We start from the raw sequence: 18200 nt of genomic DNA, 5'->3' as shown, positions 1-18200 counted from the left end.
TATTATAGCTGTGGGGGCTTCATTACCTTCACCGACATGATTAATTTGTTCGCTTTTCCCCAGCTCCCACAGTATATATTTCACCCTCCGTATTCAAAATTCAACTCAGCGTGAGAGACATTCTAATCATGTGCACAGTGTTACATCCATGAGCTCACGTTGGGCTTCTCGTAATGATTTCTGTGCTCGTATCGTAAAACTACACCCATTCCTGTTTCCAAGAGATTGATTACGTACACGGCATCTTTAGTTGATTTCTGAAATTGGCTGATTGCGTAAACTCTACTGCTGTCTCTAACGAATACTGTATGCCTGTCTCGGACTGTGGAACATAAAAAAACGTTTCTATTACCAGAGGAGTGATAGCAACCATGAATTTCAGATAGAATGTGCCTCGAGACCGAAATACTTCAAGGGCCAGTAATGCCAATTTTCGACCATTTTTCATGATTTTTATTTTGTGCGTCAATTGTAAGTTATTATTCTCCTTCTAAAAGAATGTTGACACACCCACTATTTAGCTTTGTCAACATAGCGTCTATATGTGTAAAATGAATTGTTATTGTTTACATTTGAATTCTAGTCTGGACTAGAATTCACCTGTCCACGATAATAATGCAGTTTTTCACTTTACAGGCTGAGTTAACAAGCTGAATACTGTGTATATCGATATACTTTGGTGAGTGTAGCAAGAAATTATGGTTGACATTAAAAACATAGTAGTGAAAAAAATCATCAAAAGTTATCATTACTGGCCCTTAAGTTCTTACTCATACTTTCCGCAAGGAAACTTTCAACTGTGCTGTTACCAAATCAAGAATAAAAATCAGAGGTTACCGTGCAAATTTTGGTACAAGAGAAACAAATTTCCCAACGCTTAGCGATACTTGACATTACGTATAAAAACGACCGCCATCCCCGTGTTAAACTTTATGGGAGAAAATTAAATTTTCTATTTTCTATAGAAAATTAATTTTTTTATTTTCTATTTACTTACTCCAACCATAGTTACTTTGTGAGCTCTAAGGGCAGAAACACTGCTTCACGCCAATCAAAACGTAACACGCCAGCAGTTTCATAAACATGTCCTTCCTTGACGAACGTGTAAAAGACGGTATGACTGACCGTAAATCATTGAGTAAAACCAGACAGTATCGATAAAAGACTTTCAAATTTTGTTCAAACACACTCATTATATATTCATAAAAATATGAGAGGAATTTTTAACATGGTAAAAACTCACTTTCCTGAAGCTAAAAAAACACTCCCGTTTTCGCCAGCACGCCAATTCCGCTCAGCACCACACTACAACAACAACACAAACTTTGCCGAACATACTTTCGCTTAACAATTGGCGAAAATCGGAAAATTACCGAAAGATGCATGGTCGGCACTCTGGCGAGAGCTTCCTGAGGCGAGGCGAACATGGATGGGTTACGTAACCGCTCCACGCCTTGAACAATACCCGTTGCTAGTCTGTTTCTCTATTTGTCTGTGCTTATAGACAGTAGAAGCTGCACTACAAGTTGAAGTAACGAGCGATCAAACTAGAAGGTTGAAATTAAATATATTATATAAAAGTGGACAAAACGATATTTACAGGCAGTTAATCAAAACCGAGACACAAAATTAAATGGTCTCTCAAAGCGTCATTAATTTTCACACTTCAAATATCAATTACCCTTGTTAATTTCAAAGCTACTTACGGCTAGACGAGTATCAAATTTGAGAAGGGTTCATTTCAGAAACTATTTTGAAAATTTTACTTAAGCACAAAATGGAGCAGAAAGGTGTCAGCTGTACGTAGTTGACTTAAACACCATACGCACAGGATAGGGTATCAATATATTGTGTAAAACGTATCTTCTCTCTGTCTTTGCCATGTTATTGGCCAAAATACAGTGCGGCGTTTCAAAGGTTAGATTTACAATTATTTAATGTTGGGAATATAATTTTTTACGACAATTTACCACTTCTGTGAAAATATGGACAGCCGATGAGTAAGTTAGTTAAGTCATTTTATCTGAAAACAGAAGTAATCAAGATTTGGCTTCTACATCGAAATGCATACCATTGAAAGGATTATGTGTTGTAGTTGATGTCGTTAGTTTTGTTGCTGTTGTTGTTGTTGTTGTTGTTGTTGCTGTTGTTGTTGTTGTTGTTGAAAATAATTAAGCTTACATCTGTGCTACTCCAAACAATTTCAAGGAATTCACCGTGAAATGATTCAAGTTGTGTACGTGGCATATTGTTAATCGTCATTTCTGGCGCCTTTTTCGTATCGTTCACTGCTTTTCCAACAAATGTTGCTAGTCTACCCTATGATAGAAAATCTACATTAACAACTTTAACGTCTGCGTCTGGAACTCATTGAAAGTGGCAAAGTCGCTATCTTTGCAAATTATTTTGGTCATTGTTGTTTCATATGGGAAGTTACTTAAGCTTTTCTTCTCACCGAACCATGTTGAATTATAAATCATCGGAGCTCTACTCAAACCATGAGTATGCATATAACATATTAATATGCCGATGACGTAATTTATGGTAAGTACCATCAATGGAAGCATTTATCGTGCATCTACAAGCAAAGACAGAGTAGAGATCTGACAATTTATCATGTTTCAGTGACAGAATAACAATGAATAGTTGCTCATATGAATAAAAATTAACCAATAGTTTGAAAAGACAATGACTTTGTCCCTTTAAAGGCAATCCTTGTCAGAGAAAGTGACGACGCATTTTCCCGCAGTGAAACACGCCAGGAGATGTTATGTCGGTAGGCAGTGCGATTTTTTGAACTGAACAAACAAGTCTTAGACATCACTGTGTATTCACTGCAATGGGCTACGTGTGTACTCTCACTCTGTCAATGCAAACACGTCAAGCTACATGAGAAATTGCGTTGCAGACACATAAACCTTTAACGGAATGCAAACACCGAAAGTTCATTTCAAATCGGTGGATCAATGTAATGTAATCACAGATTACGTGACTGTACTGTAAAAAAACATGGATGTTGGCTGTTGTTTTTAGCGCCATTGTAAATAACATCCCTGATGGTGCATATTATACACTGACCTCACATCGACATTGCTTTCTCCGCCTTTCCCTGCAGTTTTACAGAATCAACTTAACAATATTATACAATCGATCTGAAGTTTACATGCAACTCAACAGAACTCGAAACTTAGGCTGTTAATAAACTGTCACCGGGAGTTCAAAGCATTCCATAAACTGTAGTGAACTTCCTAACATGGAAAAATTGTTGTAATACGCAATGGTCAAATATGGTCCAATACCATACGTAGCGAAAATTATTTCCCAATTACTACACGTGTCACGCCTAAGCGTTTTGTGAAGAATTCTTTGCTATGTCTCCAACAACCATCGCACAGGGTATATTTATCTGAAAATGTGTTATAAATATCACAGCAGAAACGGTCGCTATAGCTTCATTTAAAATACCCAACTAGCTTCTTGATACTGAAGGCTTGCGTGACAGATCACTGTGCCCAACTTTGTATAATGTCGTCGGTTGGTGTAATTTTTCAAATAAACCATCGTCCTTGTCTAGATGAATCTGACTGCAATCTCGCGTATGTTTATTATCTCAGAATGCGGTTTTGAATCTCTTGATTACAATGAACGTAGCTTTTTGTTGTTTGCTCGAGCAAAGCAAAGAGAAGATTTTACTTCCAAAAAGAAACAATTTTATCTTTTCTATCGGACCGTAGGGTATTCAGTAGTCATTAATGATAATAAAGAAATATGAAACATTATTATTATTGTTATTATTATAAGGAAATATGGTATGAAATTACCGTTGTTATTATTATTTTCATCATAATCATCATCATCATTATGAAGCACCATTGGCAATGTTGAATTCCTACCGAAGTTCGCCAGCCGAGCGAAAAGTACTCTGTCTACTCTTTACATGTAGATAGAGTACTCGGCTGGCGAACTTTTGTAGGAATTCAACATTGCCAATGGTGCTTCATAATGTTGATGATGATTATGATGAAAATAATAACAACAAAAATAATTTCATGTTTCCACATTTCTTTATAATAATGACAATAATAATAATATGTTTCATATTTCTTTCTTATCATTAAAGCCCCATTAGCTGCTAATTTTATGCATTATTTTCATGATTTTATTTTCGAGCCAGAATTGGTTCGTTTAAATTTACTGAAGGACGTGTATTAAAGTATCACCTTTCGCTGATTTTGACCATGCCTATAAGTTTTAACAGATGTAATAATAAATGGGTGCCGCACCCATAAAATGGCTCCCCCACGGGAAAATACAAAAAACAGTATTTTCCTGCACATATACATCGTGATCATTACAGAAACAAGAATGATGCCATTTGCTTGAATGCATCACACGATGGCTAACAAATTGTTGTTGTAATCTTTATTTTCTCTGTCATATGACAAGTTTTTGAAAATTGCGGGAAATCTAAAATGACGTTAAAATCTTTGAATTTACATGTCACTCACGACACTCATGGCAGCGTTATACATTTTTTCAGTCTCTAATGGGTCTTATTCTAAGAAACATCTTGGAAAACTAAGGATATTTTGAGATAGGTTTATTAAACATTTGCAGCTATTGGGGCTTTAATGACTACTGAATACCCTATGATGGGACTGCACATTCTAACCACACTAGGTCCCAAGTATACCCACTACTACAGGGCACTCTGCTAGGCAAAGTTGATCATGCAAACTTCAGGAGTGTGATGGATTCTACTCACGACAGGTTATAAAATTCATTCAACTACAAAAGAAGGGAAAATAGATACATCCAAACATCTGTGCTCATTCATATGCAATTTGCAATTTTATCATTTCACGACGCTTTGAAGTACAATGGAGGAAATTTCGACCCTCTGGGCCATCGATAAGCTAGTGGTTTTACGGCTCATCTCTGAAAGCTACCGTGCATTGCCCGTATGGCGCGTGGCATGACACGTTTTGTCCATTTTAATCTGCGCGGATGGTGATGTACAATATGGATATATCAAATTACGGAAATGGAGTGAATTACTTGCCACCGAATGATTCGTTCCGAAACAGAAGAAGAAGGAACTTAATTATACCTAGTGGTATGATTGATTATAAGTCTTTCCTTATTTTACCTTTGGGTTCATGCGCCGACATTTCATCAGGAAACGATCCTATCTAAAATTGCTTCCTTCGAAAACTTTACCACGGTGATTTGCCGTGTCTCGTCGTTTGATGTAGTACATGTCTGCCGGGATCTGTCCTGTGAACTAAAAAAAACATGTTCCGCCGCACGATGCCATCAAGTATTCTGGTGTTTGTTTAATCAATTAGAAAAGTGGATGTCGTGACTCCGTACACAGCTGTATATATCTTTGGAGCACACTGACGAGACTCTACGAGATTTCTTTGCAAACTCGACTGACAGGTGAATGATTATGTCTGTGCCTTACGACATGTCTGCGACTACTTCCCGCATAATGCCAACGAGACTCTACGAGATTTCTTTGCAAACTCGACTGACAGGTGAATGATTATGTCTGTGCCTTACGACATGTCTGCTACTACTTCCCGTCTAATACCAACAAGTGAACGACACACTTGTGCACTTTTGAAATTTGAATATCGATTCAGAAATCGAAACATTTTTCTTGGCGCAAAGAAAGGTACATTTTATCATATGTTCTCGAGTATTTTTTAATTCACCAATATCCCATGGTAGAACTTGATTGTGTTTGGTCAACCCTCCAAGGCTTTACGTATTATTAAAGGACCAGTAGCTGTAATTTTTGATGTTCTTTTTTCGCTACGTTTATTTTAAATGTCGACTAGATTTTCTTGTTGTACTCGCAGAAGAATAATGAGATACACAGTATTCGGCTGGTCAATCAAGCCTGTACATGTGTAAACTTCATTGTTATTGTTGACAAGCTAATTCTGGTACGGACTAGAATTCGAATATAAACAAACAGTGCATTTAAAAAAAAGTATAGACGCTGTGTCGACAAGCTTATAGTAAGTTTTCGGTATTGGACAAGAACTAGCGACTGTCATACAAAATAAAAAATTATGAATTAGTCATCAAACGTTATAGCTACTAACCCTTTAATATATGTCTGATCAGGGTTTTTACTTAATAAGTCAGCGGTTTATAGAGTCTTAAAAGCACATCACTATGACAAGGATACAACGATTTTCTTATGCTCATTTCACACTGAGCGCCGTATTACAAACTGAAATTGAACGCTGGAAAAAAACTCTAGACAAACGAGTGATATCTTGACTCATCAAAAGTAGCAAACACAAACTGTAAGCTTATGCTGTGCCAAAATTTGAATGTTTTGAGTTAGCATCAAGTGAAATCTGATAGCCATTTCAGATGAAATATGACAACGTAAGATATTTATAGGGAAGAGAAACAAATAGATGGTGTTAATTAGTAACCATTTTAATAATTTAAAGTCAACGTCGACGTCATAACATTGTTTATGCAAGTAAAGTTAATACAGGTAGAGATGTTCATACTTTTTCGATGAGTATAGAATATCCAATGTAGTGAGGCTGAAAAAATATCGCACAGAGGCGCTAGCTGTGTAGGTTAACTCATATTCAGAACGAAGTTTTGCTCTACTATGCAAAGATCGGGCCGATCACGTGAGCTCGAAAACTACACACGGCCGCCCAAGCGATTTCACAGCTTGAGAGGGACATCCTTGTGACGTCATTGCTCTGTTTCCCGTAATCGTTTTACCAGTCCAGTTCAAAGGTCGTTGCAATGCGTAACCCTGGTGCCACGCTTTTACATCACGTCTTGCTATCAACACCTTGGAGACTTTTATTCATCGTTCTTGCGTACGACAAACCCTTGTGGATGTCAATATTGAGACACCAATGAAATATCTTCTAATGTGTTGAGTCTTGGATTGATCTTATTATTGATTCAGTGACTGTCAGTATGTCAGATCTAATAAATCCTACTTCCAGTTATATTTAACTTATAATAAATATTTGACAAGCTTTGGATTCGGAAGCAGTGATTTCAAGAGGCTTGACAAACCTGTGAACGACAACAGGAAAATTTCACTGACCGATGTGCAAACGATGGTGATAGAGACGCCCTCAACGAAAGAGTTTGTTAACGACTACCTAAGTAATTTTTACAGCGGTGTTACTCACGACTTATTCAGTAAAACCTCTTTCAGAATACCGACGCTCATCACGCCCTATTAGTCTTGGATGATTTATATATTTGGTATTTTATATCACTGAAATTTAAAGTTTCACACGCTGAAAATTTGCAGTGCGTTTTTAGGTTGAAGGTTATCGGGAAGTCACCGTGTTAGTCACCCGTTAAATCAGTCTCGTCAAGTTGTGTATGCTTACAATACTGACATCGCGTTATTTTGCCGAATAAAATACTACTTAACGTTTCCTATTTGATCCGGTGTACGTGACACTTTAGTAATCGACTAAACGAAAAAGATACTAAAGAAAACACGATGTCTTCGAAGAATCCCAGTAGCGACCTGACTTGGCAGCACAACGGGGAAAATGACAAACCGCGTAAATATCCTTTTATCCTCTCCAAGTCTTCGTTCAATCTAATGGGATGATTCGCGTGTATTCGTTTATTCAATTATTTCATACACTGTCTTTGTTTGCCAAACCCCATCCTATTTGTTCGCTAGCTTCTCTTCTGTTTATCTTTCATTTGACAAGTGTAAGCCTGGTTTTACCTTAATCGACAGTGTGTAAACTACAGAATTCCAATGTCCGAAATCGAACATCAGCCTTCGGGTTTAAGGACTGTATAATTAGATTACTCTTGCAGCCACGTTGTTTATTCCATTACAAGTCGGTGGAAGACGATAGATAGAATCGTCAATTGCCTCTTTCCTACCGTCCGTGCTTGACGTAGCAGAAATACAATCTCAGGGATAAAATACCGTCATCCAATAGTACCGAATGCATCCTTTGGGTCACAGGCATAAATTTGAGATGGCAACAAACCATCTTAAAAACGAGTTTCAAGAAATAAACAATGACAGAAACAAAATGCGTATTGCAGTAGTCAATAAGGATTTGTCTCAACGGGGATTCTAATATTCGTACATTATGCTGACAGCGACGACCTTCAGATGATTATAACTACACGTTCATTTGAGGATTTACGTTGTATTTTCTTTCGTTAACGCCCTTGCAAAGAGCATTCTTTCTCACGACATTTTGCTACAATGGCCTATATCAATACTGATTGTACAAGTGTTGAGGTTTGTGTTGTACGAGCCGGAACACCTTTGTATTCGTTCACTATATGCTTTCTCTGCTTCTGAAATGAGAGCGATTGCGACGTGAACTTTTGAAAGGGGAGGTCGGTATATGGAAAGCAAACAAACTACACGTAACAACAATTAGTCTAGACGAAGATGGCCTTTTACTCTTACTGGCATGTATCTTGCCGATGTTCATGATGGTCTTACACAAACAGAATATTTAAACACCTCATCCGCATTTGCTTGCTTTGATCTCACCGCAGTGGTGACGTCATTGTGCCCTTGGATCGGTGTTTTCCAGTCATTCATACCGACAGCGCAATTAAGCTCTTCTACCTGGGGAAGGGTCTCACCTGAAGGTTGTGTCGAAATATTTATTTGTATTGAACAAGGTCGGAAAACGCCGTCAGCGATGGCTTTAAGAGGAGCACTGTTGTGAGACGAGGAAATACATTTAGTCTGTTGGAAATCCCAGGGAAGAGCAAACCTAGAGAGAATACAGCATGCAAGGGGCGGAAAAGCTAATCAAGAACCGTCTGTTTGGCTACGAACGATGTTGTATGCCTGCAGGTGTAATCTCTGTCGCGCAACATCACATCTTCTGAACAATCTATGCAATATGATTGTTCCGTGTGTAGCAAGTAATCAGGTTCACATTCATTTGCCGCTTTCTCACGTTTGGAAACACAGGAAAAACTACGCACATTGCAAAGAAAATTCGCGTATCTTCAGTGGTGATGAAAGTGATGGGTGCAAAACGGTGAAATCACTGCAACATGCTGTCCTGTTCTGTTCGTTTAAGTACAATACGTTTACATTGTTAGTGTAGCATTACAAAGACAGGCGTAGTTGTAGTTGTAGATAAAATGATTGGGCACATGTCTGTCGTCTGTCTTGCCCTATCAGTATCAACCCAAGGAGGTCCTTGTCATGGACACGAGACCTGTAGCTGACACATTCATAATCCCCATACAATTTAGAAAGATTTGAATTTAGGAACAGAGTCCTCTTAATATATAATATATCACTTAATTTCGCATTTGAAACCTCGGCTGTCATTCTGGTTCTTTTTACCAAGTAAACCTAATCTTATTTATTTCCGGGAGAAAGAAATTGTCATGTAGAGTGTTATCTACCAACTCACATGTATGTCAACATTGCACGCTTCTGCTATGTATGCAACGTGCCGAACATTCTAAAACGAGGATACACTTTTATGGAGTGACTGAGTGAATAAACTTTATTTCATGAACAAGCAAAAACCTCGTTTTCATTTTCTCGAAGTTTCAGATGACAAGACAAGCTGCCGAAGTGAACGCAAAGTATTTCATACATTGAATCATAGAGGGACTGTGATTGACTCCATATGGACATCTGGAGATAAAATGATTGATTATCAAAACAGTTAAAATTGTCACGTACAAAAGTAAATGTTATTTTTTTATCGAAGAAAAGCGATTGTTTTGCATGTTGGTTTACGCAATGATCCATTCATATAACACCACAGCTTTGATTTTATTACTGTTGCATAATGGTAAAACTTCTATTCTACAGGTTCTATGGATCAATACGACCAGCTGCAGCTGTTATTCACTCATAATCCCGGTCTTTTTACTTCATGTTTCAGACAGATTGTAATTCTGTGTCTCCTGTGTTTCTATAGACCGTCGACCTCCTCCCCCCCCCCCCCCGCCATTTTTACGACTATCCTAGTAAAGTGTCATGACACTTCAGGAAATATTATGGCTTTGACTCCTCTGAACATTCAAGATTATTTTCATGAGCTTAAATTGCTCGTTGAAAAGTTTCCAGATCTTGCTTTCTTAGCGTGGCTTCGTCAATCTCTTTGGTAACATTTCGTACAAAGCTGGAGTGGGTGAAACATATCTTGAGTAGTAAAGCAACTGAAATTTGTCGAATGGTTGTCACACAAGCATAAAGAACCTTTGTGGAGGCTTTCACATCTTACGTATGAAAACCGTCTTTCTGGGGAATAATTCCGACTCGATCAAACTTTCTTGCTGATCTTAAGATTTTTTCCCTTCTATTGCAGATCATTCAATAAGGACGACATAATGATGATACTGCTGTACATGGGAGTAGGACTCCTTTTCGCGATGACTGTATTTTTCTACAACCACTGGTGCGGAAACAGATCAAGTACACGACCCTAAACCACAATGCTGGGAGGAGTGATTGTCCATCGACGCAATGGGCAGATTATACGATTACCGTTCATAAAACTAAATTGCCCGATACAGCACAGTACACAAACAAAGAACATCGCGGCCTGAAAACAAATTTAGTGACTCAAAGAATACTTAGAACTTTTAAATAATATCATGAGAAGTACGCGCTACCTGGGAATGTGCAAGTCTCGCCAATGCACATTAGACCGTTGGACGTTGAGCACGACTCCTGTATTAGATCTCTTGCCTTGCAGTAAATACATCAACTTTCCGATTGGCGTCTTTGTATCGTTGATGATATCGTCCGAAATATTAGCATAACACACAAGCATCTTTCCTTCGAATACGCTCTGGTTTTTTTACTGTTACATCTTAAGGTAGTATGCGCCTCGAAAGTGAACGACTTAAACTTTGCTCCAGCTCTGCTCAATAATCTTTCAACCATTCTCTTTCAAAATCAAGAATAAAAATCGGGAGTCATTGTGCAAATTTTGGCTCTAGGGAAACAAATTAGCCAAGATTTAAGGATATTTGAAATTCAAAATTGCCGCTATCTCTGTGTTAACTATATGGAGAAAAATAAAATTTTCGATTGTCGAAAAATTAAGACGGCCAAAATTTCTCTTACCCCAAGAGCTTTAAGATGAGCCCCAACAAGTAATAGATCAGAAAAGAATTGTAACATTTTGAGAGAATATCTGTCCCCGAGGCGCATTCAACTATAACTACCAACCCTATCTTCAAGCACGAAGTTTTTCGCTCCATCAGTTTGACTCAACTTTATTACTTCATGGAGACCACAAAAACTATCAGGGTTAGTCTAGATGCAGTGAGGTGGGAATTACCCGACATGCCCTCAGTAAATATCAGTGTGCGGAGCCGCGATGATATCATGATAACTACACGTGGGTTGCTCAGCGAGGCAGAGCGATGTACTCCTTGGTTCTGATCCGGGTGGATATGTTTTTATCAGCTTGACCGGGCCACGTCATTGATGAGCTAATACCGACCAAAGAAGACGTTTACGGGAACTCAAGATGATCCTTTTAGACAAGTCCAGACGGCAGACTCATCCACCAAACATTTCCAACCGTCTTGTAAGAAGCATTCACATAGATCACTCCAGAAAAATAAAGTATTTCACCCGCTGGCGGAGCAGAATCATTATCAGAAGTTGAGAAAGAATAATTGTCAACAGGATCATTCCGTAGATTAGTGGGGCATGCACCTCGCTCGCCAGGAGTAATCCAGACCTAGTTTGATTACGAGGTACTGCGTCAAGGTGCCAGCATTACCCTTATTAACAGGGATTATCAGCAGAGATCAGATGCTACACATTCGCTGTAAATCAGTGTTCATGTCTAGACAATTAAACCGAAAATGGCTCCATAATCTGTTCGCTAATTCCACCTGCACCCATAGCAGGTTGAATTGATGTGCCTCATTTCGACGTGTCTCCTGGCAGAGAAGACAGAGTTTGAAAAATAAAAACCCTTAACGAGTAGTCCATGTCAGTCGATGCTTTTAATTAGAGCGCACACGCAAAATGGTTATCCATTCATCGAAGACAGTGAAAATAGAGAGATAGCATTCCATCGGGAAGAGTATCAAAAGCACCAAGTTTCAGAGGGCGAAAATCTACAACGCTTTTTAAAGTTGCCGTTAGTAGTAACGAAGTCGGAATTTAATTACATCGACAAATCAAGCCTTTTTACAACTGGAGCTGAGGAAAGTAATCCATTATCTGTGTAAGCTTTAGTTGAAAGTGATCATTTGTGACAACTTTCGTACTGTGAATGAACTTGTTCAAAACATGTCATTGATGCACACCAATACGAAAACTGTGTCAGGGAAGTTAAGTCCGAGTCGTAAGATGGATGGCGATAAATGAATTGAAAGGAGGAAGATGATACCTTCGTTGCTTTTTGCTGCGATAAAGTAACAGCGAAAATGGTCGTCTATAATTCATAAAGAACAAACCCACATTTTGTTTCATTGTGAATCTCGTTCAAGCCTACCAGTTTTTTCCCCCCCACAGACGTATTTATTCCACTTCGGATCCCGCCTCCCAAACGTAGGTACAACTTGAAAATTCAAGGAACGTCTTTATTATGAGACTTTAACACGAATTACATGTCTGAGATCATTGCTGTTGCAGCCTTGGAGGGACCGAATTTCTGCTTTTAGACGATCCAGATTTTCATTGCGCACGCATGCGCATACTCCACATGTTAATGAACAGTCGAATACAAGACAGGATTTATCGCACGAAGTGTCTGTTGACCGAACCTCGAACTTCCATCATTTGAAACATAGCCCATTTTTATGAATACGAAGACGTCACGAATACTCTCTAGAATAAACAACCAAATATTTCAAATTACAGAAACTTTAACAGTAGAAAATGGCGCGAACAAGCCTATTCCGTTTTGTAGCTTTTTCAATCGAGGTGCTTTTAAAATGAAATGATGCATGTCGATTTTTTAAAATAAGTCTACACCGACCTTTTTCAGACATTTTCACAGGAAATGTTTAAGCTTGATTTCTTTACAAAGAATTGTGATTGATGTCAAAATTTGTATTGACTGTCGATGGTTTATAACAGTAAAATTTTTACAATAGCCCTCTCTCTATTTCCTGAGAGAGTTAACCGGAAAGCCGTAAATTTACATGACGATATATTTTCTGTGCTTGTATTTTCTTGTCCTATTTCAAAGCAGTTTTTTGATATATATAACTTCATGCTTTGAACAGTCAATGCACTTCTTAATATGCCGTGTTCCATTTGTGGATGGCAGTTGCTGTGCTGTCGGAACTCTAACCTTCTCGTGCTTTCCGAGACTAAATTACACCACGCGCTTGGATCCCAGACACAGTTTCGGGCTAATATCGTGTTTAAATCGTCCTTTTTTTTGCCATGTTCATAGTCTCGACGATGCACAGCAAATGAGAGGCTATATCTGTCCCGACCGCGATGATTACTGCGATTAGATGTCTGATTCTCCAAGCGGCACCTTCGGCCAGTCAACTCCGTCGATGAATGCACTCGCTCGTTACTGTGATGTCTGACGCCTGTCATCAGCAAGGGATGCCAAGTGCACACAATTAATAAGAATGCACCTGTCATTTCTATCCATTAAAAAGGTCGTTATTGGTCCTTCATGGTGTACTTTGATGGAAATCTGCTCTTTTTTTACCAGGCTCACCAGCATTCTTATCAGATTCCGTCTGACAAATGACAGTATCAGTTTTTGAGTCTGGTTTACATGTAATCTGTGATCACTCGGATTCAGCCCTTGTAATGTCTTAGTTAGGATTTTTTTACATCCACCTTTTACCTGGTACAAGCTGTCTTTGAATTGTCTGTCATAACTTGATGGTCACTTACATTTGAAAATGTGTTGTATTTTTGTCTTTGAAATCATATTATCAATCGACTCATACAAGTCACAAGTAGAACATAGTAGCCTCTGATTGCGTAGATGTTAATACATGATAATAAAGGTTTACATTAAGCCGTATAGTTACAGAGCACCTCGTTGCGTAATTCAATCGCACGACAGCATTCAAAGTGTTATGAGTTTGCATAACAATTATGGGCGTTGAAAGCCTGAAACACGATCCTTGATTTCGATTAATTTTTATAACATTGTCATTCGGTGAGTTTAAGTCGCTTTCTCTTTCTATAACTTTTGTTTCAATTTATGTTGTTCCATTGATTGTAATCGGAGATTTCACATTTACTCCGCCATTTCAGTTGAAACGACAAAATTGTATTTATTGCATATCATTATATTTATCAATGTTTTGCGACAAGGTCTCATTTACATTCCTGTTTGCATATGTACATTTCGAATTATAACATGATTTTAAAATGAGAATAAACCTTCGAGAGCCTTAATTTTGTTTCCATGAGAAACTTAGTGTGATACTTGGCGAGCATGTAGGTGAAGAGTGCTCATATTTAAAATTGACCTTCGCACATCTTATCCATTTGTCATTAGCAATCAACATATAATGTATTTCACAAGTTAACCCCGAGAATGACGCCCTCTGCCGGTCATTTTTTGTCGCTGTTATGGGTGCAGTGATATAAGTTTTTCAGATTTCTCTGAAACCTATTTTAAGGGCACTAAAGTTTTTTTAAATATCCAAGAGAGGTCTTGGAGTAGGCCTAAGTTACTCTAAAGACGTTTAGAAATCTGTGTTGTCCTCTTAAACACCAAAATATTCCTGGTGTAGAAGCAAAATCAGTGTGGGTACTAAATCTTCCCCAAATCCTCGGTGATGGAGTTAGAGGAACAATTGAATTCGATATGCAACATAGTTGACGCAGTACAGTTGCAATAATCTCCAACTTAATAAGGAAGCTATTATGTACCATTTGTTTATATGCACGTAGCTCTCTGTGACCAGGTCGAATACAATATCGACTCTATGAGCAGCCCCTCATCGCACCAAGCTAAACTTCTTGCATAGCATCAACGAGTTTTTCATCACAGTTATTCACGACATTTCAGTGTGTACCATTTTACATAAGCTCTTGAGACATATTTTGAGTAGAATGACGAAAACGATGAGTACGAGTGACTCATCTGTGTAGCAGCTAGAATAATGGTGGCAAAGAGATACCCTGTATGGTATAAGAGGAGCCTCACAGAGCTACACTACTCGCTGTTAAAATCTGTAAATAATTAACGGAACAAATTGTGCAAATTGTGTGTAATATCACGTGACATCGAATCGTCATGGTAGCGTACCACAGCTCGACATTTAATTTGATAAAAGTTAAAGAGACTTTAACATACGATTTTTCGGTTGTTATGTTTTCATCTCACAAACACTTTCTCTGTTTACTTCCTAGAGCATGACGGGAAACATGCATGTACTTGTACGATACACATGCTTGTTTACCTACTTTGCGAAGTCACATCACTATGAATTCACCTCCTGACTTTAAGTCCGAGTTTGCCCTTTTGGAATGCTTGACCTTGACAGACACCGTATATAAACGAGAACTGTATACGATGTTATAAACCGAATACTGAATCTTATGGCATGACGCAGGTTACAGTGTATACGGAAACGAGATTCCTACTCTCGTCCACTAAAGATATGTTCTACGTAGAACAAGGCTGTCTTAATATTGTATGCAACGAGGGGCATTCACTTAAAGGGCCATTATTTGTAACTTTTGACCATTTTTTACCCCGGAAAATTCCATGTTGGAGGCTCATATTTGTTGCAAAATGTTGTTTTACGAAGAAACAAACATGATTAGTGATGTTATAGCCACATAAAACTGCTAATTTTTGTTCAAACGTGTTGCCCTTCCGAGCTCGTTTGTTGACGTCTGGCATGCTCGGCGTGCTGGGGAGAACGCAGATATTGTGACGCCGCGATCACGCGAAATGTACAAGTTCACGTTTATTGCGGGATCAAAACAACATTGCGTCGTGGATTGCCAGACATCTGGCTACGCAAGGTGCTCGGACAATGGACTACGACGTAAGTACCGGGCATAAGTAATGAATATTTATTTTGAAATTGCTGTAAATGGCTCGCGCAGGTGCAGAAGAATGCCTACGTTGCAATCCGCGTGTCAACAGAGTTTGTATTTCTGTCCGGACAAAAATTGAAATTTTCGTTGTAAAATCACATGTTATTTAGTTGTAGGGCACGTAATGTTTCCGAATAAAATGCGATTCTCTGTTATTTGACAGGCTATTCAACATGAGCCAGTGATCATTTCAATCAAAACAAACGGAAAAATCGCCAGAAGATACAGCTAATGGAACTTTAAAGAACAGAAAGTCTGAAAGTAGACAAACAAGTCAGACCGGATTTTGCAAATTGAACATTTTATTCTCTGTATCAATTTCGGAATGAAGATCTGTCTTCGAACAGGTATATAATTATTATATCCGCCGAGCCATTCAGCGACTACCTCAAAAAAGTTGAGGCTGTAATTAGCATTCCTACGCCTGAAGGTTTGATAAAGGATTGATAACGCTGACGACGTTTTGTAATTAAATGATAATGATGTCTCAGATGTGGTCCGTTTATTGAATCATAGACTTGGGCCGTGATTAGTATCATCAATATGAAACGTATGATGCATGTCGCTAATTTCATCAATATTACATTTGTAGCTTGGGTAAAATCCGAGACAAGCTGACTTAGGCTATAGACAACAATGGATAATACATATCGCATACGATGCTAATACACTTACTGTTTTAGCTAAAGGCAGTAATAAGACTTACATTGAAAATAGAAACGTCTTTGCGAACAAAGACGGAGTGCGTCTTAAAAGTATTTCTTAGTTTGGACTTGTTATGCGATGACGCTGGTAACGAGATACGAGTACTTGTTCTAGTCTTGTCTATTTCAGAAACGGATCGGGAGGCATAATGATGAGAACGCACTCATTTGCATCCGCTACACACTTTTCTTTACGGTGGCTATCCTCATCTACGTCTTTCCCAGTAAAGGATTAGATTAGTGTAAGATAAGAAATTTTGCCAAGAACATCACAGCAGAGATGTAATACTGAAAGACCCATAATCATTCTGCAGACGAAGCAACAAGGCTGTTGTTTTGACCAGACAAATTTTAAGGGAGCTTGAACTGTTGAACCTCACAAACTTACAATACTGAAAATACCCATAATTCAGTCTGATATTTGTCAACAGATCGAAAAGGAGATTCGTGTATCTAGGTTTCTAGTTGTTCGTGTTGCATAATAATTTTGTATGGACTTCATGATGGCAGTTTTTTTGTGAAAGGAGATATCTATTTTGCCAAGGTTTCAAATTTGCAGATGGCCATAAGGTACATCCTTTAAAAGAAACCTGGAGTACCGTTTGCACCTGTTTTGTCGACATAATTTATAGTGTTTGAAAGGAACGGCATGTATGTGTCGGTTCAGTACGGTCAGTGACCGCCCAAGCTGGTCATTTAAGCACTAAATGCTCCTTTTTACACTTAAATTGTACCAGACTCTGTACGCGTGTGCCTTAAGAAGCACTGAACTTATAACAGGTTGCTTGAGGCAGAGCACACTTACAACCCTCTCATGGACGCTCGATGCAAATTTATCTCTACTTCAAAAGCATCGATATGCAGGAGAGTTGTCGTTCCCGAGATTGCATATATTTTGTAGAAGGTTAGTCAGGTTATAAGGGACTATTATCACCTCAACTATTTCATTGATTTATGAGGTCGTGAAACAGTTTAATTGAACACACCACGAGGGAAATGATTAAAACCGTCTGTGGACGATTTCAGGTTCAGTTCGCAGCAACATATAAAAAAAACCATAATGATTCCCCTCTTGGCATTCCACTTTGAACTCCTTCATATAACTTATCCTCACAAGGACACAATGACTAAGTCAGTCTCTCTCTCTCTCTCTCTCTCTCTCTCTCTCTCTCTCTCTCTCTCTCTCTCTCTCTCTCTCATACAAATATAACCACGTACCTAAATTTGTCCTATATAACTTAACTCACCATTTTGTGCTTCACGGGTATAATGAAAAATAGAAGTATTCTGAGGGAAAATGCAAACTTGAGGTAGTGGCATTCATAAATGTACTCAGAAACTAAATTAAGTCATGACAATGACCAAGAAAACCATCAGGGAGAACAGACAGACAAGAGAACATCGAATCGCTCTTTGCCAAATGTTCGCAATTACATGTGATGTCCACGCAACGCAGCCTT

At 38.4% G+C, this 18200-nt stretch overlaps 1 protein-coding gene across 8 annotated transcripts in view; it reads left to right on the top strand.

Annotated features, from left to right (window-relative positions):
* LOC139135616 (uncharacterized) overlaps positions 1 to 14377 on the top strand; it is a 97972-nt gene extending 83595 nt beyond the window's left edge. For all 8 annotated transcript variants that reach the window (XM_070703103.1, XM_070703102.1, XM_070703105.1 and 5 more), the window contains one exon: positions 10341 to 14377. In XM_070703103.1, the coding sequence (XP_070559204.1) occupies positions 10341 to 10461 (121 nt within the window). In that variant the 3' untranslated portion in view covers positions 10462 to 14377. The remainder of the gene's footprint in view (positions 1 to 10340) is intronic.
* Positions 14378 to 18200: the final 3823 nt, after the last annotated feature.

The sequence above is a fragment of the Ptychodera flava genome, chromosome 6, assembly GCF_041260155.1.
Source record: "Ptychodera flava strain L36383 chromosome 6, AS_Pfla_20210202, whole genome shotgun sequence".
NCBI classification, from domain to species: Eukaryota; Metazoa; Hemichordata; class Enteropneusta; family Ptychoderidae; genus Ptychodera; species Ptychodera flava.
This window is presented reverse-complemented; position numbering and strand designations above follow the sequence as displayed.